This window comes from Saprolegnia parasitica (assembly GCF_000151545.1).
Source record: "Saprolegnia parasitica CBS 223.65 unplaced genomic scaffold supercont2.17, whole genome shotgun sequence".
Classification (NCBI taxonomy): Eukaryota; Oomycota; class Saprolegniomycetes; order Saprolegniales; family Saprolegniaceae; genus Saprolegnia; species Saprolegnia parasitica.
Genome location: NW_012156411.1, coordinates 123,666 through 145,310, shown reverse-complemented (window position 1 = coordinate 145,310; position 21,645 = coordinate 123,666). Strand labels below are relative to the sequence as shown.

General features: G+C 59.0%; 9 protein-coding genes across 9 annotated transcripts; 5 read left to right on the top strand and 4 right to left on the bottom strand.

Moving 5' to 3' along the window:
• Positions 1–257: 257 nt before the first annotated feature.
• SPRG_05522 (hypothetical protein) lies at positions 258–1,646 on the top strand (the record flags this gene model as incomplete). Its single annotated transcript, XM_012344241.1, has 1 exon — positions 258–1,646. The coding sequence occupies one exon, from the start codon at positions 258–260 to the stop codon at positions 1,644–1,646; it is 1,389 nt and encodes a 462-aa protein (XP_012199631.1).
• A 3,703-nt stretch (positions 1,647–5,349) lies between these two features.
• SPRG_05521 (hypothetical protein) lies at positions 5,350–6,761 on the bottom strand (the record flags this gene model as incomplete). Its single annotated transcript, XM_012344240.1, has 2 exons — positions 5,350–6,561; positions 6,615–6,761. The coding sequence occupies 2 exons, from the start codon at positions 6,759–6,761 to the stop codon at positions 5,350–5,352; spliced, it is 1,359 nt and encodes a 452-aa protein (XP_012199630.1).
• A 910-nt stretch (positions 6,762–7,671) lies between these two features.
• On the bottom strand, positions 7,672–8,347 carry SPRG_05520 (hypothetical protein; the record flags this gene model as incomplete). Its single annotated transcript, XM_012344239.1, has 2 exons — positions 7,672–7,689; positions 7,742–8,347. The coding sequence occupies 2 exons, from the start codon at positions 8,345–8,347 to the stop codon at positions 7,672–7,674; spliced, it is 624 nt and encodes a 207-aa protein (XP_012199629.1).
• A 421-nt stretch (positions 8,348–8,768) lies between these two features.
• SPRG_05519 (hypothetical protein) lies at positions 8,769–11,015 on the top strand (the record flags this gene model as incomplete). The annotated part of the gene is made up of 1 exon (XM_012344238.1): positions 8,769–11,015. One exon carries the CDS (start codon positions 8,769–8,771, stop codon positions 11,013–11,015), a length of 2,247 nt encoding a protein of 748 aa, XP_012199628.1.
• A 297-nt stretch (positions 11,016–11,312) lies between these two features.
• On the top strand, positions 11,313–12,286 carry SPRG_05518 (hypothetical protein; the record flags this gene model as incomplete). The annotated part of the gene is made up of 6 exons (XM_012344237.1): positions 11,313–11,416; positions 11,475–11,538; positions 11,586–11,666; positions 11,716–11,880; positions 11,928–12,015; positions 12,066–12,286. The coding sequence occupies 6 exons, from the start codon at positions 11,313–11,315 to the stop codon at positions 12,284–12,286; spliced, it is 723 nt and encodes a 240-aa protein (XP_012199627.1).
• A 46-nt stretch (positions 12,287–12,332) lies between these two features.
• On the bottom strand, positions 12,333–13,676 carry SPRG_05517 (hypothetical protein). The gene has a single exon (XM_012344236.1). It carries the CDS (start codon positions 13,624–13,626, stop codon positions 12,370–12,372), a length of 1,257 nt encoding a protein of 418 aa, XP_012199626.1. The 5' UTR covers positions 13,627–13,676; the 3' UTR covers positions 12,333–12,369.
• Positions 13,677–14,341: 665 nt separating this feature from the next.
• SPRG_05516 (hypothetical protein) lies at positions 14,342–16,022 on the top strand (the record flags this gene model as incomplete). The annotated part of the gene is made up of 5 exons (XM_012344235.1): positions 14,342–14,461; positions 14,516–14,767; positions 14,818–15,339; positions 15,415–15,644; positions 15,692–16,022. 5 exons carry the CDS (start codon positions 14,342–14,344, stop codon positions 16,020–16,022), a joined length of 1,455 nt encoding a protein of 484 aa, XP_012199625.1.
• A 95-nt stretch (positions 16,023–16,117) lies between these two features.
• On the top strand, positions 16,118–19,713 carry SPRG_05515 (hypothetical protein; the record flags this gene model as incomplete). Its single annotated transcript, XM_012344234.1, has 10 exons — positions 16,118–16,617; positions 16,668–16,831; positions 16,900–16,979; positions 17,105–17,335; positions 17,392–17,854; positions 17,911–18,343; positions 18,389–18,515; positions 18,555–18,620; positions 18,673–19,202; positions 19,250–19,713. 10 exons carry the CDS (start codon positions 16,118–16,120, stop codon positions 19,674–19,676), a joined length of 3,021 nt encoding a protein of 1,006 aa, XP_012199624.1. The 3' UTR covers positions 19,677–19,713.
• A 181-nt stretch (positions 19,714–19,894) lies between these two features.
• Positions 19,895–21,446, bottom strand: SPRG_05514 (hypothetical protein; the record flags this gene model as incomplete). The annotated part of the gene is made up of 5 exons (XM_012344233.1): positions 19,895–20,180; positions 20,213–20,517; positions 20,571–21,092; positions 21,143–21,394; positions 21,444–21,446. The coding sequence occupies 5 exons, from the start codon at positions 21,444–21,446 to the stop codon at positions 19,895–19,897; spliced, it is 1,368 nt and encodes a 455-aa protein (XP_012199623.1).
• Between the last annotated feature and the right edge of the window lie 199 nt (positions 21,447–21,645).

Sequence of the window (21,645 nt, the reverse complement as noted above, 5' to 3'; positions counted from 1 at the left end):
TCTTCAAGCCCCGCGCCCGCGCGTGGAACCTTGACGCAGCGATCGCGTCGTGCAAGGCCCAAGTCGCTGCCATTGCAACCGAGTGCTACGCGGCCAATCGCCACTTCCGCGACGTCGAGTTTGACTTGAGCGACGACGACTGCTTGAGCTCGCTCGCCGAGGAATGGGACCGCGCGCCGCCTGGCGGCACCCTTCGCGTCCGCGATATCTTTACATCGCCTGTGTTTTGCGACCACGGCTACGACGCCAGCGACATCATGGACGGCTACGCATCGTGGTTCCTTACGGCCGTCGCGTCGGCGTGTGCGATGCATGGCCTCCTCGAACGGGTGTGCGTGGCCCGCGACGAGAAGGTCGGTGTCTATGGCTTCATCTTCTTCAAGGACGGCGAGTGGGTGCCCGTGCTTATTGACGACCAGCTCTTTGTGTCGGAAACGGACTTTGACCACGCCTACACGGGCGGGATTGCCATGACCAAGACGACCTTCAACGCGACGTTTCGCTCCGGCTCGTCGAGTCTAAGCTTTGCCAAAGCCGCGTCGCCCAACGAGACGTGGCTGCCGCTCCTCGAGAAAGCGTACGCGAAGCTCCATGGCGACTACAAGTCGATCGAGGCGGGATTGACGGGCGAAGCGCTTGAAGACCTCACGGGCGGTGTCACGACGCGAACTTATCTGAAAGACGTCTCGGACCATGACGCGCTGTGGCAACACGATCTCGTTGGCCATCTCCACGTCGACGCGCTCTTTGCCGCATCGATTGAGACCAAACACTCGTACCCGGACTTGGCCTCGAGCAATGGGTTGCTGCACTTGCACCCGTACGCGGTGCTGCGCGCGGTCGACGTTGGTGGCCACCGACTTGTCCAGCTGCGCAATCCGCAGAAAGGGCAGGAATGGACCGGCGACTGGTCGGATAGCTCGGCGCTCTGGACCGCCGAGATGATCCACGCGCTTGGCCACAGTGGCGGGGACGACGGCTGCTTCTGGATGTCCTGGACGGACTTTCTCGACGAGTTTACGCACCTCGAACGCACGTGGGTCGATGACGCCGCCACGTCACTCGCTGTGCGCCCGAGTCCGTGGGTGGCACTGCGCGCGGAATGGCCGGCGACGTGGCAGCCGTCTGTCTTTACGTTTGAAGGCCCCGACGTGCTCTCACGGGTCACGGTCGTGCTGCAGCAAGCCGACACACGCCGCTTTGTGGGCCTCGAAGGTCGCTACAAGTTTGGACTTCGCTGCGCTTTGTACCGCAGCCCGGACGCCACGACCAACAAGAAGCGAGTCCTCGTCGGCCAATATACCCAAAACGCCTTCGACCGCAGCGCCAGCCTGCAAGTCGTGCTCCGCCCGGGTCAGTACGAGCTCGACGTGATGGTTCTCCGCACTGCCTCGGGGCGCGCGTCGATCGAGGAGGTCATTGCTGACGTCGGCGCGTCGCGGCCCGAGAAGCTCCGACAGCGCTGTGAAGCCGTGGATGCGAGCCGCGCCCGCGCCAAGAGTGATGTGCGCGTGCTCGCGATGGCGGCTGCGACGCAACACACCGCGTACGAGCGCGCGCGGGCAACGACAGGGAGCGCGCAAGAGGATGGCAGCCTCGAAGGGTCGGTGGTTGTCGGCCTCCGCCTTTTGTCAAAAGCCGTTTAAGCTAGCATGCATCGTGTATCACAGACGATAAGACATGCTATTGTTTGATGTCTTTTCTAGCGACCGGCGGAAAGTACAAGGCGGGGTTCGAAGCGCCGCCACGCAAATTTGCGTGCTGGAATGTCCCGGTTCACGTGTGAATCGACTAGAGTCGACGGGGGCTTCTTGGTCGCTGCAAGGTCCGCGATCTACCCATCCGTGGAAGCCGCCTTCTATACCATCGCTCATGCAATCCCAGAATGATGGTACATGACGTGGACGGACTGCATCAGCACGTGGGTGCTATCGTGTGGTGTGCAGGATTTGGTGTGTTGGACGACACATAGCAAGGTATTGCTGTGCTACTACAGTAAGGGTGACGGCCGTGCAGCTCGTTGTTACAGCGTCAAGGCCCTTCGCACCACGTCTACCAAGCTGGGCAACTAACTCGGCACGGGCCCTCTCAAGCTCCACTTCCACGACATGACCAACGACGATATATCGGATATGAGCGGCATGGCGTCAGTCTCATTCGCCTAGCACGTGCGGCCGCGTGGCGTTCGAAGGTCGCACTCTTCGAGCTGCGGGATTCAGGATCGACGCCCCCACGAGGGGTGCTGTGACAGAGAGCTGGGCAAAGATGACGCAATAATGTGTCGGGTTGTCGCTCGTTGTGCAGTTTGTGTGTCTAGCGCCAAGTTGCCGTTTCCACGTGGCATGCTGCCAGCTGCTGCTCTCGTTTAAGTTCGACGTCCGCGCACAAAAGGCAAAGTAGCACCCAAGTCACGACGTCGGTGCGCTTTCTACCTGGCACCGCCGCAGGTGATGCTCACTTTCCTTTTGCCTCGTCCGAGACAACAATCTACCATGCCTGCCAAGACAAAGAGCCGCGCCAAGGCGACGGCGGTCACCAAGCCGTCGCTGCTCGCAACCGAGAGCCTTGCGACGGCCATTGCGCGCTGCAAGGACGAGGTCGCCGAGATCGCCGCCGAGTGCCGGGCCAACAACCGCGTCTTCCGTGACATTGAGTTTGACATCGCCGGCAACGAGTACGACTGCCTCAGCTCGCTCACCGACCTCTGGGACTCGACGACGCCGGGTGGTGCGCTCCGCGTCCGCCAGATCTTCAAGGACCCGATCTTCTGCGACGATGGCTTCGACGCCGGTGACATTCAGCAAGGAACGACTGGCAACTGCTGGTTCCTCGCGGCGCTCGCATCGGTGTGCTGCGTACCCCGGGTCATCGAGAACATCTGTGTCGCCCGCGATGAGAAGGTCGGTGTCTACGGCTTCATCTTCTTCAAGGACGGCGAATGGCAGCACGTCATCATCGACGACCAGCTCTACGTGACCCATACCGATTTCGATCACGCGTACGAGTCGTACGTCATTAGTGACAAGGCCAAGTACAAGGAGCTCTTGCGCACGGGGTCACAAGCGCTCTTCTTTGGCAAATCGTCGTCGGCCCGCGAGACGTGGCTGCCGCTGCTGGAGAAGGCGTACACGAAGCTCCACGGCGACTACAAGTCGGTCGAAGGCGGTATGACGGGCGAAGGCATTGAAGACCTCACTGGCGGTGTCACCACGACCATCTTGACGACGGATATCCTCGACTATGACCGGTTTTGGGCCGAGGAGTTCTCGCGCACCAACATCGACACGCTCTTTTCGGCTGCGGTCATCAAAAAGTACTCGGGCTTGGAGTCGCGCTCCGACAACGGCTTGGTGCACCTGCACGCGTACTCGATCCTCAAGGCAGTTGAAGTCAACGGCACGCGCTTCCTCATGATCCGCAACCCGTGGGGGCAGCACGAGTGGAACGGCCGCTGGTCGGACGGCTCGAAAGAGTGGACGCCCGAGTGGATGGCAGCTCTGGATCACAAGTTTGGCGACGACGGCGCGTTCTGGATGCAGTACGAAGACTTTATTGAAGAGTTTACCGAGATCGAGCAGACCCGTCTCTATGACGCCAACTGGTTTGTCAACCAAGAGTGGATGGAGTACCGGTCGGCGTGGCCAGCCGCGTGGGATCAAGGTCTCTTCCAGTTCTCGCTCTCGACCGACGGACCGGCCAATGTCGTGCTCGCCAAGGCGGACGAGCGCTACTTCCACGGCCTCGAAGGCCCATATGACTTTGGCCTGCGCCTCGCCGTCTACCGTCGCAACGACGACGGCGAGAGTCGGTCGTTTGTCGGTCATTTCGTGCAGAACTGCTACAACCGCAGCATCAGCTTGGAGTTCAAGTCCCTCGAGGCCGGTGAGTACGACGTCGATGTCATGGTCGTGCGCCGCGGCCGCGGTCAGCAAGGCGCCGAAGACGTCATCTCGGACGTCGGCAACGCCCGTCCGGACAAGCTGCTTCAGATCTGCAAGAACTTTAACGCGAGTCGCGCCCAGGCCGTCAACCTCCATGGCGAGTACGACATTCTCGACAAGGCCAAGGAGACGCAGTCGACCGAGTTTGAGATCGCGGCCAACCGCGCGCGTAAGGAAAAGCTTCTGGAGCTCGAGGCGCAAGCGGAGGAGCCAGAGGACGAAGAGACGCCCAACGACGACGAAGACGGCAACGACGAGAACGATGAGGCCCAGGAACAAGATGAAGAGGAAGAGGCCGCCGACGAGCCAATCGAGGGCGATGCGCTCAGCGGCGCCGTCGTCCTTGGCCTCCGCGTCTACACCAAGGACGCCAACGCTACCGTGACGGCCGTCATCAAGGCTGACTAATGATATTGTGGTAATTTTATTATCGACGAATATCTCCGTTTTGGTTCGAGTGGAGACTGTTTAGAGAAGCCCCGACAGGACGGACGTCGTATGTGAGTAGTACGCCGGTATGTATGTGTATCTCGGACGAGGCTTGGTCGTGGCGGGTTGCCGGGGGCGTGATGGTAGAGTGCAATCACGGCGGTCGTCGTCGTTGGACCACTCCCTGCTGCTGCTGCCACGTGTCGCTGGAGGCGATCCTGATTTTATCCGGACACGATTATCCGAACAATAGGCGCGACAAGTAGCCAGTTGAGTGCCACATCGGCATTTGGAGTTTGGAATGAAGTCTCTTGTTTCGTTCTACTAGTATGCGAATAGAGAAAGTTCTAAGGAGCCCAAAACCTCAAGAATGGTGCTCGCAGCGTGCCTACAGCGTGTACTGTATTATGTTCAAGCTGGGCGAAATTGATATTCTATCAGTGTATCAGTGTATCAGCTCTCATCCACTTCAACGGCGCATAACAATCACTGTATGCGCGCTACGAGCACCATTCTTGAAGTTTGGGGCTCCTCGAGGTTTCCTCTATCCATATAGATCGAAACAAGAGACTTCATTCCAAGCTCCTCAAGTCGATCTCTCATCAAGCAGTTTGCTGCGTCGATGTCGATTGTCCGGATAAAAATGTACGGATAAAAGAGGCTGCAACGAGACGCAAAAAATTCAATGCTGCTGGTAGGAAGGAGCCACCCACCAAGCATGAAAACTCCCGTCTTCGTCGGATTATAACGCTAGTGGAAAAATGAGTACTTGGTGCACTCGGATACTTTCTGAGTGTAGATGGATGACAAACATGCCCGCGACATTGCTGCAATACACAATCCTCACGTGCCGCGGCTCAGTAGCGCGAGACCGTTGATGACTGCCGAGAGACGCTGTTCATGTGGGATACGCAACGTTTCTTGCTCAAGCGTCGTGAGCCGTTTTCTAGTATTTTTGTGGATTACTGTACACAATACACTAGCAGTAGTGGATATTGAGCCAATACGGCGCGTCCACGGCCATCGAGGGTGTCGGCTCGAAGAAATAGCCTTCATCATCCTTCCTGATGATTTCGTACTCCAATTCATCGTCTGCCTCCAAGCAATTGGGCGTGGAGCTTGTTTGGCTCTTGTCCGACGCCGCACTCGCGAGATCGGCGATCGCAACCGTTCCTGGTGTCTGCTCCATGGACGGCACCTCTTGGTTGCTCTCGCCCATGGCAGCACCGAGCTCGTTTCTGGCTTCAGAGGCTTCGTGCGCCTCGCAGAAGAAGGAGGTCAACGTCGCCGGCTCGTTGACGTCGTCGTCGTTCGTCTTGATTGCTGCTGAATCTTGGCTTTCTCCCGCGTCTTCGCTGAGCATGGTCTCGTCAACGACAGTCGCCGCGACGCGACTCGCAGGCAACGACCCTTCGTCGTCCCTCGTCGCCTCCTCGTCGTCTTTCGCTAGCAACGGCTGCATGTCGTGCAGGCACACAAGAGCGATCTCATCCACGCGACTCATTTCACCGACCGCATCTCTTGGCGTCGCGACTTCCTCGAGCACATCTTGCCCCAGCGGCTCGGAAGCATCTATGCCACTTGGATCCGTTGGCGGTGCGCTCGCGGCTTCAGGCGCTGCACCGAAGCGCAGGGCCATATCGTTCTGCGTCAGATACGGCAGGCCGGTGGGCATGACGTGCGAGCTCAAGCGATGCACGAAGTCGGCGACACTGGTTTCGCACCGCCGCAGACGAGCGACGGTGGCTTGGATGGCGTCGTCCAGTGTCGTCACTGCATACAGACGCGTTGCGTCGAGTGCGTCGCCGCGTGTGACAAAGAGCTGTAGCTGCAACTGCGCCATGGACCACTGCGCGACGGCTGCACGGAGAGTTGCAAGGAGATCTCGATGGGCGTCCAGCGCTTGGTTGACGAGGGCGGCGAGCAAGCCAGAAGCGACGCCGGAGTCGCTCGCGTCGAGAAGAGCTTTCGTGAACGACTTTGAGACTTGGTACAAGTGGTGCATGGCCAGACGGGCCTTGAACTCGCTCTGGCGACCGTCGTCGATGCTCTTTTGAAAGTCGCCGAGCCGCGTCGTCTCCGCGGTGGCAGGAAGCCCCGACAACACTTGGTGCCCCGGGACCATAGGCGTGGTATCGCTGCACGTCGCTGCATGACCAAGGTCCGTGCCGAGGCGTACGAGAACGAGAATCTGATCGACACCGTTCAAGTTTTTTGTGCGGCGTTCAGCGCGTCTGCGAGGACGTCGAGGTACGCGGGCACCTCGGCGCCAGCAAAGCAAACAGCATTTGCTGCGTTCGCGTGTGTATCGAGGACGGCGCACACGGCGGCGTAGAGGAAATCGGCGTGGGGCAATTGCATTTTGAGAAAAAACTGCAAGTGCTTGCTCATTTCAGACACTGCTGTACCAGTCTGCCATGCCACGGGATACTTGATACAAAGTTGATACTTTGACGCCGGGAGAAAGCCGGACTCGACTTGATACTTGCACTTGATTATAAACCGATGAACCTGGACAGAGGCGCAACAAGAATCGACCACCCGCTGCAGCGTACCCGACGCCATCGGTACCCAAGTGCACCGAGCATATACGTGTTTCGCGTTATCTTCGTTGTTACAAAGAGTTCGCATAAGTAGGATGGATCTCTCCGTGCGCAGCTCACTCCCAACGACCAAGTGCTGGCGCTGACTCCCACGCATTCGGGCGTAGCACTACGTATGCAAACTCTTTGTAAAAAAGATAACGCGGAACACGTTGATATATATATATACGTAGCGACTAGCCATCCCCTTCCTCATTATTCGTTCACCGGGCCGTGGCTGCGCAGGCGGCGGTGCGGGGGCTCGTCTTGCTCGTCTGTAGTCGTCCGGGGGCGCTCGTGGCCGCGGGTGAGGCCCAAAAGACGACCCAATTGAACCATGCAACAACAAGACTCGACTAAGGTAGCGCCAACGTGTATTGCGTACATGCTACAAGTAGCGCCAACGGCATTAGTGACGACATGTAAAAATGGTTCTATCAAATAACGAAGTTAAACGTTTTAAAGGGACGCTGCATTCTCTCTCGTGGCGCATGATTGATACTAGTATTCAAAATAGTCGTTTACCACCTGTACCGAGTGCGTGGTTGCCGCGAGGGGTCCGTCGCGGCACATGTAGCACGTGGCAAGGAGGCGGCGCATGGATGCCTCCAGGGACGACAGATACCGCTCGTCCATTTGCTCCCACGAAGCTGGGTTCTGTATCTGCCTGCCGAGCTCGTTCTTGACATTCATGCCCTTCAATGTCGTCATGCCGTTGTTCAGTAGCCTGATGACGTCTTCCATTCGTGTCGCGAGGCAGCGCAGGTGATCTTGGAACGACATTGGCACCTCGTTGAGATCGCCATTCTCGACGTCGACCACTTCAAAGTCCTCGGCGTCATTTGGCTGAGCGCACGCCACTCGCAGCACGCCCAAGGAAGCTTCTGGCCTTGAGAGAAGCCAGTCGAGTTCTTGCTGCGCTGCCTCGAGCAAGCTGATGGTGTCGGCGAGCGAGCCGACAGCATCCATGAGGATCGTGCGTCCCTCTGTCAAGATGGCAGACACGAGCACTTGGCCGTCACGTGGCTTGTCGGACCCACGCAGGTCGAGAAATCCTTGCAAAAACGCACACGCCTCGTCACACCACTGCAAAATGCACCGGGACGCTCGCTCGTGGGCGTCGCCGGCGTCCAGTAAGGTCGTCGTGAGGCGCCCGACGGTCGCCGCATCTGTCGGGGTAAACTCGCCAATGCAGTGGTCCAAAACGTCGAGTGAAGCACGGACAAACTCCGGCGGGTGCGTCGGACCGTCAATCTCGGCCAAGTACACCTCCAAGCACACCGATAGCAAGTCGAGGGTCGCGGCGACGGGCCCCTTGTGCTCGGCGTGTGCGGGAATACCTTTAGGCTGGTAGGCTCGCTCGTCTCGGTATGGGCCCGTGATCTCGTCGTACATGGTCCACGGATGAAATGTACTGGGGCTTTCAAGATTGTGAGCTTGCTTCGTCGTGTACACTGCCAATGCGAAGCTATGGCTATCGCGGGAACGAATTTGGTGGTAGCCGAGGTAAGCAACAAGCCCGAGAGCCATGAAGGTTGCGAGATGTGGTTCGACCATGGCGAAGCGTGTGATGCAAGGCAATTGACAAGTAAAGCATACCTCAAGAGTCTTGGGACAGCCCTTGGCACTTGCTTGGTCTCAATCGCGACTTGATAGATCGCCATGGCAAAGCTGCGGGCTGACTTGATAGATTTGGAATTTTCGTGTATCCGGAATCCGGATACATGGATGTGCCAGATAAAATGGTATCCGGCAACCTCTGGTTTCGAATAGATACGGCGATCCATTCCAAGAGTTTCGACCGACGGGGTCGACCATGACGAGCTTCGCCGACGTCTTCCGCCCGTCGCTGCAGGCGGCGGCTCTCATGGCCGAGTACCAAGACGGGCTCTTCGAGGACGTCCGCGCGTACATGGCGGACTTCCGGCGCCACGCCCGCGAGCACACGGAGACCAAGCCGCAAGGCTACGAGGTGACCATCTACCCGAGCCGGCTCCACGATGGACCTGCGTTCGGTCTCAACTGCAGCGACCTCCTTCTCGGTAAGCTCGCTGTATCGCGCCAGGTCTGCGAAGCGCCTGTGCACTTTGCGGCGCGCCAAGGCGACCTAGCGATCATCATGCGCTTCCTGGCCTGTCGCCCGACGTGGCTCTGCCTCGACACGATTGCGTGCGCGCTGGCCCACAACCAGGTCGAAATCGGGACGTTCCTCTTGCAGCACCGATCGATCATGCACCCGCGCCCGCTCTGGTCGCCCCGTCGCGGCCCCGCGCCTCCGCAGGCCACGTCCGCAGCGCTCATCGAGGCCCGTATCGCGGCGACGCTCGAGGCCCGCATCGCCGCACACGACCGTCCCGAGCTGCTGAAGCTGCTGGCGACAATCAAACCGGACGCGGACTGGCCCATCGCGCTCGCGGGCGCCATGCAAGTGCGTGCGACGACCGCGATGCAGTACCTCTACGACACGTACGGCGACGACGCTGTCGACGAATGCACGTTGAACGAGGCGTGTGCGGCGGGCCTCTTGGCGTTTGCGCAGCAGCTGCACGAAAAGGGGCATGCGTGCACCATGCTAGCGATGGATCGCGCGGCCATGAACGGGCATCTGGATGTCGTCCGCTTCCTGCACGAACACCGCCGCGAGGGTTGCTCCCGCACCGCGATGGTCCAAGCCGCGACCAACGGCCATACCGACGTGGCGCTGTACCTTCTCACGCACTTTCCGGCGGCCGAGTCGGCCAAGTTTATGAGCGTCGCGCGCGGCCGCGACTTGCTCCAGTGCCTGCATCGTCGCTCGAAGCGGCGCTGCTCTGTGCGCGCGCTCGCGACCGCGGCGATCCACGGCGATGCCAAAGCGCTCAAGTGGATTCTAACCGAGTATCCCTTGTATGGTTCTGTCTTGACGGCGCGCGGCGACGGCTTCCAGTGCCTCCTTGCGGCCGCCTGTGGCGAAAAGGGCAATCTCGACATTGTCGTGCGCCTAAGCACGCACGTCTCGCCGCCGCTGCCTCCAACCAACAACTTTGTGGCCGCCGCGACGCGCGAGATCAAGCGCGTGCTCGATTCCGACATGCTCTCGCCCGTGCACATGGCCATGGCGCACGGCCACTTGGAGATCCTCGACTACCTCGAGACTCGCCAGAGCGTCACGTGGAGCCGCGTCATCCCAGGCCACGTCCAAGCTCGCATCTGCGCACACATACGCGCGCCGTTCATTTGGTCGTATCTGCGTAACCGCGGAGTCGTACTCGACGGTTCGTGGGCGACTGCAGCGTGCGGCTACAGTCGTCACTGGGCGTGGGCAGAGTCTATCGTCGCGACAGCCAGCTCGCCGATGGGAATGCAGTGGCTCATGCACGCCGCGCTCCGTCATGATCGTGACGTGGTGGCGACGCTGTGCCAGTTCAAAAGCCGCTTGTATCCGCCGACCGCCGAAGACATTGTCGACTGCGCGTACCTTCCGGACGTCGTGCGCTACTTGTACGCAACGTACCCGACTTCGTTTACAGCCAACGTCCTCGAGACCGCCGTGAGCCGCGGCGTCGCCAACACGTGGCTCGTGCGCTTCCTCCTCGGCCATGGCGTCAGACGCGTGCGCGATGCCTTCCCGCAGACGATCCGGCACCAAGACGCGGCTGGCTTTGCGCGGCTCTGGCCTTTCTGCAAGTCTGGCGACGGCGTCGACGACCTCTTGTACCTCGCGACGCTGGCCTACGGTGTCGTGGACCGCCCCAACCGCGTCCTCGCCGACCTCTGGCTCGAGACGTTCACGGCGACCTTCGAGTTGTGCGAGACACCGACGTTTCTTACCTTGCGCTTTGCCCGGTTTGCGAGTGAGAACCCGTCGGCGGCCGCGTTCTTGAAGGACCTCCGCGACGAAGGCCTCCGCCCCTTCAACTGGCTCGTGCCGCGCCTCTTGCGCAAGGACGTTGCGGCGTACCTCCAGCACATTCTCACGACGTGGGAGCAGTACGTGCTCCAAGAGAACCCAAAAAACCCGCCGCAGCCGAGCTCGTTTCGCACACCGATCCGATGGCGGCGCCTTCGACGGCCCGTGTGGTAATAGCTGTGTACTGCAGGGACCACGAGGCAGCAGCAAGAGGTAGTATGGTGCCAGGTGGCGTTGTGGTGTGGCACCTCCTTTCAGAGCGTGCAACCAGTCCAATACATCGCAATACCAAAGCCACATGTAAAAGTAGTTTTTGAGCTCTAGTCTAGTGGCACAGTTGGTGGTTTAGGGTTGCGCTGTGGTGGGTTGGCGGGTGGCCGCCTTAGGCCGCAATATCCGGAATGCTCCGTGCGATCCGGATTCACATCCGAATGACGATATGCTATCCGGACAGAAAGGCCATTGTTCGACATGGCCAACTCGCGCTATGAGTACGTGCGGCAGTTTGAGCTGCCGGACCCGGTCCTGCGCAACACGTGGATTGTCGTGCGCGTCGACGGCAAAGGCTTCCACAAGTACGAAGTGGCTTTCTCTGTCTATGGATGTACAACTTGTCTATATTGGATATGGTAGGTTCACGGACGCCCACGGCTATGCCAAGCCCAACGATCTCCGTGGCCTGCACCTGATGAACAAGGTACTTCGCAGGGTAAACGGCACGACTCGAATTGACACGTAGCGTAGGCAGCCACCTGCGTGTGCCAAGAGTTTGGTGACATCCTCCTCGCGTACGGCCAGAGCGACGAGTACAGCTTCGTGCTCTCGGTAGACTGCTTCGCTTCCAAGCGTCTCTCACGTGTCGTGCTGACCGTAGAAGAGCAGCAGCTTGTACAGCCGCCGGTCGACCAAGCTCGCGTCGACCTTTGTTTCGCTGTTTACGTCGTCGTTTGTGTTTTACTGGTCGGCCTTCTTTGGTGACGTGCCGCTGCAGTACCCGCCAGCCTTTGACTCGCGCGTCGTCTGCTACCCGTCCTCCAAGGTACATGGCCTAGTTCGAAAGGACGTAGTCGATGGCGCGAGTATTAGAACTTGCGCGACTATCTGGCGTGGCGTCAAGTCGACTGCCACATCAACAACATGTACAATACGTGCTTTTGGCGGCTGGTGGAGAGCGGTACTAGAGACGCTTCCCGGTGGACTGGACTCTATTGATGTGCATACTAGGCGAGTCCAAACAAGCAGCGGAAGCGACGTTGTGCAAGACGCTGGCCAAAGACAAGCAAGAGCTACTCTTCTCTCGCTTCGGCCTCAACTACAACGATGTCGATGCCATTTACAAGCGAGGCTCGTTGGTGCTGCGCGAGGCCAAGACGCTCGTGGTCGTCCACGACGACGTGGTCAAAGACGGCTTCTGGGCCGCGCGTCCGGGCTTCCTCGCCGACTAGCGTTGCCTCGTCGACATGTCTCACCGAATATTCGCCGAATCCAATGTCCAGCATCCAAGAACCGTGTACGATGCATTAGGTAGCTAGGCTCGACCGACGCAGTTGGCGTAAAAGACGGGCGTCGCCACCCAGTCGGCAAAGATCGACTCGATGCCGACGTCCTGCGTCAGCACATGCAGCGTCTCGAGCATGTCGCCTTCGCGTGAAATGGCACTTTGGATCGTCTGGTAGTACCAGCCGCCGCGGGTCTCGGCGAGGACGCCGGCGCGGTCCAAGCTCCACGCGACGATGCGGAGGCCGGCGGCTTTGGCGTGCTCTGCGTACGCGGACGGCACGATGCGGCCAGTCTCGCTCGTCGCCAAGAGGGCCCAAATGGGCGGCGCCACAATGTTGACACCGGACGCCTTGTAGCCCAAAAGTTGGTCGCGTGACGGCAGCTCGTCGACCGAGTTGGCGTTTTCGAGGTACACCGCGTTGACGCCGAACGCCGGATGCGCGGTCAGCCAGTAGACAATGTCGTCGTACGCGAACGCTTGAGGAAAGACGAGCGACGGCGGAATCGCGGCGTCGATGTACTCCTGGATAATCTTGTCGGCAAAGGCGTGGCGCGAAAAGCCGTCGAAGGGCATGTCGACCATCGGCTCCTTGAGCTCGGGCGTCATCTGCACGCCATGGGCGGCAAAGAGCGCGATGCTCTCGGCATGCGTCATGAGCGTTCCGCTGGTCGGACCTGCGTACAGGTCGGTGCGCCACGTCGGCGTGCCGGCCACGTACTCTTCGGCCGTCGTTGCCTTGGGATTGAAGCCATCCATTTTGCCGCGGAGCGTCTTGAACTCGGCGAGGGTGATGTCGGTCGTCCGACACTCGGCGGTCGCGTTCTCGCCGCTTGCGGCGTTGTGCGGCGTGAACGGGCCATGGCACTTGGCGGCGAGCGGCGTGAGCAAGATGTTGGTCGTCGTGTGCAGATCGTTCATGCTATGGCGACACACGAGGCCATGGTCGCGAGTGAACGCCACGTCGCACTCGACGCGGCCCGCGCCCATGCGGATCGCCGCGAGGTACGACTCGCGCGTGTGCTCTGGGAACTGCAGGCACGCGCCGCGGTGGCCAATGGCAAACGGCGTCCGATGCACGTCCATGGGGCCGTCGGCGCAGGCTCGCAGTGTCGCTCGCAGCGGCGAATCGGCCATGTCCTCGAGAAGAAAGTACGGCCGAACCCCGAGCTCGACGCGCGCAGGCGCGGGTCCACGCACGTGATGCAGAGCCGCCAGCTGCTGCCACGGCGACGCGACCGCCGACCAGACCGCGTACACGGACGCGCCCAAGGTAGCGAGGACCATGGCTCCAACGTCGAAGAAAATGCAAGCGACCCATCACCGACCACTTTCGAATCTTGACACGGATCCAAATAGTGTGAGTCTCCGCTCTAAAAACACGCAACGCGGCAACTTCAAGTGCAAACTGGCTTTTTGGACAGCGTGGGATGCATCTGGCACCTCTTTTATGCATGCCCATCCATGAGGCCCTGCATGAGGCCCATCAACGAGGTCGGGCAAAGGACTGCTAGTATACTTATAGACGACCTGTCAATATGAATCTCCGAGAAGCGTGCTCAAAACTGTTGTCGTACGTTGACAGGTCGCCGAATTGAACTGGGAGGTGGTTAGACAATGTTGGCACCTATGGATCGGGTAGATACCAACGGGCTTGAATTTAGCCACGAGGAGGTGTATCGTCGAGGCGAAGTTTCTTCCGGGCTCTGTCGCCGCTTGATACGGCCAGGCACCGTGCATGGAGGGGCAACCTCCATGAGATCGAGTCGTCGATTATGGCCGCCTTGTCGCATGGTCTAATCGGGTGTACACGTTCTTCTGGCATCGGACAGTGGGTGCGGAAAGATGTCGTGGTGCAAACATATCCAGATCCATCACAACCTGACGCGCCACCGCAGCACGGGCATATCGATGATGGACGGAGCAGATACAGGGGTAATCGCACACGGTTCAAGCGACTGGCAATCCACAGGATTCCTCTCATTTTCCATTTTGCAGCAGCATGACCACATCAACTACCTACCACAGCGTGGTGGACGACCCGCAGTGCGTCGTCCAGGCGCCGCCCCCGATCTCGTGGAAGGCTGAGCTCAAGCACCTCTTGTCTTTGGCCGGACCCATGGTACAACCTTTCCATAAAATGTGTTGCTGGCTCACCTAACGTTGGCACTTGTAGATTTTTGCCCTCTTTATGGAGTCGCTCCACAACACCATTAGCATCGTGCTCGTTGGGCAGATCGACTCGCCGCTCGCCACCGACTATGTGGGTGCCGCGACCATGGGCAGCATGTTTGCTACGATCACATCATTTTCCGTTGGTATTGGGCTTCCATCGGCGCTTGATACCCTCTGCACGCAAGCCCACGGCGCCGGCAACACCAAGCAATTTGGCGTCTACTTTCAAAGCTCTCACCTCGGCATGGCCATGGTAACGTGATCTTCTAGCATCAACCTCCTCCCAATGACGATCCCACGTAGGTTCTCATTCCCGTCGTACTCGTCAACTGGTTTTCCGGAGATATTTTGACCGCCATGGGCCAAGACGCCGAGCTATCCGCGCTCGCGGGCACGTTCATTCGTATTCTCTGCATCGGTCTGCCCTTCTACTTTGTCTACCAGCTCGTGCGCCGGTTCCTCCAAGCGTATGATATTGTCTACCCGATGACGGTCGTCGCGCTCTTGAGCAATGTTGTGCACATCGGTCTTGGCTACTACCTCTGCTACCACACGTCGCTCGGCTTCAACGGCGCGGCGATCGCACGCTGCGTGAGCTACGTGGTGTTGCCGCTCTTCATGCTGCCGTACTTTGTGTGGCGGCCGATCCACCGCGAGTGGGGTCTGCACTGGAACAAGGCAGTCGCAGTCGGGAATCTCCGCGAGTTCTTCCGCTTTGGGATTCCCGGACTGCTCATGGTCATGATGGAGTATACCGCGTTCGAGATTCTGACACTCATGGCTGGCTGGCTGCCCAACCACAAGGTCATGATTGGCGCCAACTCGGTACGTCTACGACATTTTTGTCCATTTGGAAACATTTTGGAAACATTTTTGAAACATTTTTGAAAAATGTTGTAGGTGCTCATCAACCTCATCACGCTCTTCTACATGGTCTACCTCGGCATTTCGTTCTCCGGCACGATCCGCATTGGCAACTTGCTTGGCGCCAACAAGCCCGACCAAGCCCGTCGCGTCGCCAAGATGGCGCTCTGTCTCAGTGCGTCGTGCTCGATCCTCACGGGCGGCACGATGCTTCTCGCGCGGCATGAGCTGCCCAAGCTCTTTCTGAGTGACCCTGACGTGATTGCGTACGGCTTTGTTTCAAATGGCATTCTTGATACAATCTTGATACTAGGGCGGCGTCCGAGGCCATTCTGTGCATCATCGTGCTGCACGTCTTCGACACGCTCAACGCTGTGAACCAAGGCATCTTCCGCGGCATCGCCAAGCCGGCGATTGCAACGGTGGTCAACGCGGCGACGTACTATCCTATTGGCATTTCGCTCGCCGCTGCCTTGGGCTTTGGCCTGCACTGGAATGTCAACGGTCTCTTTATCGGGTTTACGGCCGGCGCCATGACGGCGTGTGGTCTCTACGTCTGGCAGTTGCGCAAGATCGATTGGGAGGCCGCGGCCGCTGACGCGATGGCGCGCAGCTCACCGAGTTTGACCCACGTCCTCGCCTAACGACAATGAGAGGTTGATTTTTATATGTACAAACATGTCCTTTTTCCAACGTACGCATTTATGGTAACGGTGACACCGATAACGGACCGGGACGCATGGTGACGATGCTGCCGCCACTGGAGCATCGACGGCCGCGACAGACGGCGGTGGCTGGGATGTATCCGATGCAGCCCAGCAAGGCTCGCACGGCGCGGGCCATGTCGCCCGAAACCGAACGAACCACGCGGGTGCTCAAGAAGCCGCGCGCCAAGCCGCCGCCGCAGCTCTCGACGATGGACCAGCGCATCCTCGTCCTCTTCAACTCGAAGCTCCAGCGCATGAACCAAGATCTCTATCGGCGCCAGTTTACGCAAGAGACAAGGCCCCCGGCCGAGATGCACCACGCCGCCATCGTCCTGCAGCGATTGTATCGTGGTCATCGCGACCGCACCATGGTGTTTGCCTTCTTTGGACCTCGCAACCAGCAGAAAGCACTCCTGATTCAACGCATCTACCGTGGCCACCGCGGACGTTGCCGCGCCAAAGCTGCGTGGGCGCGCTTCTGGTTTCTGCATGCGCAGCGCCTCCAAGCGTGGATACGGGGCTTCTTGGCACGGTGCGTTCGTATCGTCGATATCTGGATTCTATCGTTGACGTCGTGCATAGCGACCATGTCGAGCGCCTCTTAGTAACTCGGGTGGTTGCGGCGGCCGCACTTCTACAGCGGGTCTATCGCGGGTACGGCGGCCGCTGCGTAACGCATCGCATGCGGCATGCGTACCACACGATGTGTGCGGTGAAGCTGCAGCGTGTCTACCGCGGCCATCGAGGTAGAGTCATGCGATCAACGATCCAACGCGATGGGATGATACAATATGTGGACTATCCGATGGCGTAGGTCGATGTATTGTGGCAACGATCCGCTACGAGAATGCCACAAATGCCCGCGCGATCGCACTCGCCAGTGCCGTGCACAACGTACGTCGCGTTTTGGATTCTTTGGATAGTCTTTGGATAGTCTTTGGATCGTTGCTGATCCTCGTTGGCGTAGATATCGACGCGATGCAGCGGCTGCACGTACCCGCAGATGCACATACCCACAGATGACGCACACATCGTTGCTCATGTGTCTCTTCGCCCGTCTGCTCGGCCTCTTTGATTTGCGCGGGGCCAAGGTGCTGTGCTTGGATGGCTTCCAGCGCTTTCCCACTGAGCCATTGTACTTGTTTGCGTACAGTCTGCTGTTGCAGCTGCAAGGGGACTCTCTCGAGGTGGCCATGGTCTATCTGCACAAGGCCAAGGCCCTTGGGCTCAGTGACGCGCATCGCCACCACGTACAACCACTCCTCCATTATAGACAGTATTGTGGATGCACAAAATTGCCTACTAGTGCGAAACCAAGTACTTTTACGCCGCGCTGCAGTGGCGACCGGGCGACGCGACCATCTGCCTTTCGTTTGCGATCGCGCTCCAGTGCTTTGGGCTCGTCCGGCGCGCCGACGCCTTGTACAAGCAAGCGCTCCAAAGCAATGTGCACGCGTACAACATTCGAGGCTACCTCGCGCGACGGGCGTTCAGCGACGTCATTTTACTCAACTGGAAGCGCTATCTGTGTGTGTTTAAGCTGCCGCTCAACTTGCGCGTCCGGCTCGTGCACAAGCCGCTGCTTCTACACGGGACCGACGAACGCATCGGCGTCACGGTGTTTCGGCACAATCACTATGCGGTGATCACACCGGATGTCGCTCACAAGTGCAACTCCATCTATCTCGCCGACGACGAGATTGCCTACTTGGTCAAGCAAGTCAGTGACGAGGTTGGCCGCGACACGGACACACCGCCGAGCGCCAAAGGTACGTCCTTGGCTCTATTTTGTTGTGAGAAAGGCACTCAAGGGAATGGGATATAGGCCGTTGCAAGACGTTGCTGGCGTTGCAACGGCGCCGAACGGGCGCGGCCGTCTCGTTGAAAGAGGCGGCCGGCAACCACGACCTCAAGAGCAATGTGCGTTTGTCGATGGACCATGCCGAGCGCATCGTGGCACTCGTGGTCTTTCTTCCACTGGCGGTGCCCTCGAGCGCGAATGCGCTCTTGATGGTCATCCCCGCGCTTTTGCGCTGGCGGGAGCACCAAGCGCGCGTGCTCAAACAGTACGAAGCGCTCTTGACGATCCAGCGGGTCTTTCGCGGGTACCTCGTCCGCTTTCAGGACGCCCGCCGGCGACTCTTGAGCCATTTGACGCAACAGCAAATGCATCGACTTGGGCTCACACTACAACAGCGCAAGTTTATCCAGGAGCGACGCGGAAACGCAGCAACTCGCATCCAAGCCGCCTTTCGAGGGTAGGCTACTCTGTTGAACAGCAGCATGACATGGAAAGGTCGTAGGTATTGTACGCGCTGCGACATGCGAGCAAACGCAGCGGCGGCGACGGTCATTCAGAGCCTCTGGCGGCGCGAGCTGGCCAAGCGACGGGTGATCGCGATCCGGGAAGGCAATTTAAACTTGTTTCCAGTATGCGCACCAACCCTGCCCTAACCCTATAAATGGTAGGTCACACGGGTCTTTCATCGCGGCCTCGAACTCGGCGGACGCAGCCTCTTGGTGGCCATCGATCAGGTATTGCGTCGTATGGTGGACAATGTTGTCGTCTAATGTATACATTCCATAGTCGGGCCTCTCGTTTCGGTTTTATGGCACCGACTACAACTCGTGCACTGTCTTTACAGGCTGCTGTCCGCGCAGTCGCACGATGCAGCTACTGCGCTACGTGCGCTACGAGTATGCGACTGCGGCCATCGGGCAGTCTGTCTTTGTCCGTGGCAGCTTTGGCGCGATCGAGAGCGTCGATACAACCTCGGTGGCCCACGACGTCGCCGTCGTCTGTCGGTTGGGCGAGCCAGCGGCGGGTACCTGCGTGCTGTCGCTTCTAGACGCTGCTATGGCGATTCGAACGGCGCAAGCGGCGAAGCGCTCCAAGAGCCCCAAGGCCAACGGAGCACCGCCAGCGCTGTACCCGCTTCCGCTGGACGCCAAGGACATTCCTGGCATCGTGCGTGTCCTTGTTACCTACTTGGCTCTCGTGCCGACGATGTCGGTGCCGACACGGCAGCTCCAGCGCGAGACCAATACCGTCTCGATCGCAGTAGTCTTGCCCGCCAACGGCCCGCACCTCTTCCTCCCAAGCATTCTTCCACAAACGTATCGCTCATGTTTCGCCTTTTGGAGGACAGATTGTACATTTGTAGTGTCCCGCGCCGACTGCGAAATCGGCTTCCGCCAATGCTACTGCGTCAGAGTCCAAAACCATATCAAACCACCTTGCGCGTCGATTCGTCGCTGCAGACCCACAGCCGGTACCGCCACGTGCCGCGCACGCCATATGTGACCGACGAAACACTCGACCAAGTGACGACGACAGGGCTCTTTGAAGGCGCCGTGTACCGGCAGCAGTGCCCGCGCCATTTTCAAACGCTGGCGCGCTGCAAGTGTTTTCTCCTCCGCGTCGATAGCTCGGCGGCATCCCACCTCGCGTCGTTGGACATGGCACTGAGCCAAGGCCGCGGCGACGACGATCGTAGTCGACTCAATATTCTGACCAACGCGATCCCGAACCGCAGCGGGCGCATGTGGCTCCGCCCCAAACCAGCGGTTCGAAAAGGTAGCGCGTCGTAAAATGCATCGAGTCCGGATCCAAGTACTTTAGTACATGCAGAGCATACTAGTCTACTAACTCGATCGGTGTCTATTCCTGCACTCTGCAGAAACCTCGACCATGCATGCTGATGCATGTTGGTCTTGCTTGTATCGAGCTCGCTACTTGCTCTTGAATCGTTGAACCGAGACGATACATTGCAGGGGCTTGATAAGCGACATGCCATTAGCTCACATATTTATGGCAACTCGGCCTTGTCGTCGGGACGAGGGAGAGGGGTGTCGATGTCGTTGCGGCGCACCGCAGTATCGGCCGCCGCCGTCCAATCGATCTTTGCAAACTGGTAGAGTTCGAGTCCGGTTGCTGTGAGAGTGCCGACGCCAAAAGCACCGAGAACACCGTTGATCCCCCAGTGGAAACAAAACCCAGCCAGAGCCGCGAGGGGCAAGCCCACAAGGTAGTACGCGCCACCGTTAACCGCTGTCACAATCTCTGGCTTGGCGATGCCTCGAAAAATGCCTTGGCTAACGGCATTCGCTGCGTCCAGGACGTGTACAAGGGCAGCGCAGCATAGCGCTGCGGGCGCCGCTCTAACCGAGAGATGAGACTCTTCTTGTACAACGCAACGTACGCGAGGACTGCGGGGTCGCACAGAAAGAGCGTTGGCAGCTCGTCACGGGCTAGCACCATCGACCCACCCGTCAGTATCGAGCAGCTCACGCAGAGGACAAGGGCAAGGGTCGCCGCGCGCCGGGCGTCGTCCGGCCGGTTCGCTCCCAAGAGGTTCCCAACGCGGATCGTCGTTGCAATTGAGATGCCCGTATACACCATGTACAACATCAAAATGACGTTCTGCACGATCTACATGTCCATAAAATCAGGAAAAGGCTTCCAAAGTCAACTTATCAACGTACCGAGTTGATACCAATCATGACCTTGTGGTTGGGCAGCCAGCCGGCCATAAGCGTCAGAATCTCGTACGCCGCATACTCCATTGTCGACAAGAGCAGTCCGGGAATCCCAAAGCGGAAGAACTCGCGGAGATTCCCGACTGCGACTGCCTTGTTCCAGTGCAGACCCCACTCGCGGTGGATCGGCCGCCACACAAAGTACGGCAGCATGAAGAGTGGCAACACCACGTAGCTCACGCAGCGTGCGATCGCCGCGCCGTTGAAGCCGAGCGACGTGTGGTAGCAGAGGTAGTAGCCAAGACCGATGTGCACAACATTGCTCAACAGCGCGACGACCGTCATCGGGTAGACAATGTCATACGCTTGGAGGAACCGGCGCACGAGCTGGTAGACAAAGTAGAAGGGCAGACCGATGCAGAGAATACGAATGAACGTGCCCGCGAGCGCCGAGAGCTCGGCGTCTTGGCCCATGGCGGTCAAAATATCTCCGGAAAACCAGTTGACGAGTACGACGGGAATGAGAACCTACGCCGGATCGTCCTTGGGAGGAGGTCGATGGTAGAAGATCACGTTACCATGGCCATGCCGAGGTGAGAGCTTTGAAAGTAGACGCCAAACTGCTTGGTATTGCCGGCGCCGTGGGCTTGTGTACAGAGGGTATCGAGGGCCGACGCAAGGCCGAGGCTCACAGAGTAGGACGTGATTGTAGCATACATACTCGCCATCGTCGCGGCGCCCACATAGTCGGTAGCATGCGGCGAGTCCATGCGGCCGACAAGCACGATGCTGATGGTCTGGTGGAGCGACTCGAAGAAGAACGCCAGCGTCTAGGTCACCACGTTCTATATTGGACGAGTGTGCAAGTGTAAAATCTACCATGGGCGCGGCAAGGGCACAAATGTGTTTGAGCTCTGTCCACCGCGACGACTCTGCGTCGTCGACAGACGCATACGTCGTACTACTGAGCATGGTAGCAATCTCAAAATGCATTCATTGGACTCGATTCGAATGATGCCAGCGAAGGCGGGTGGCGGGGCGTTGCGCGGGACTGTTGAGTCGGATGTTTGCAGGCGAGCGC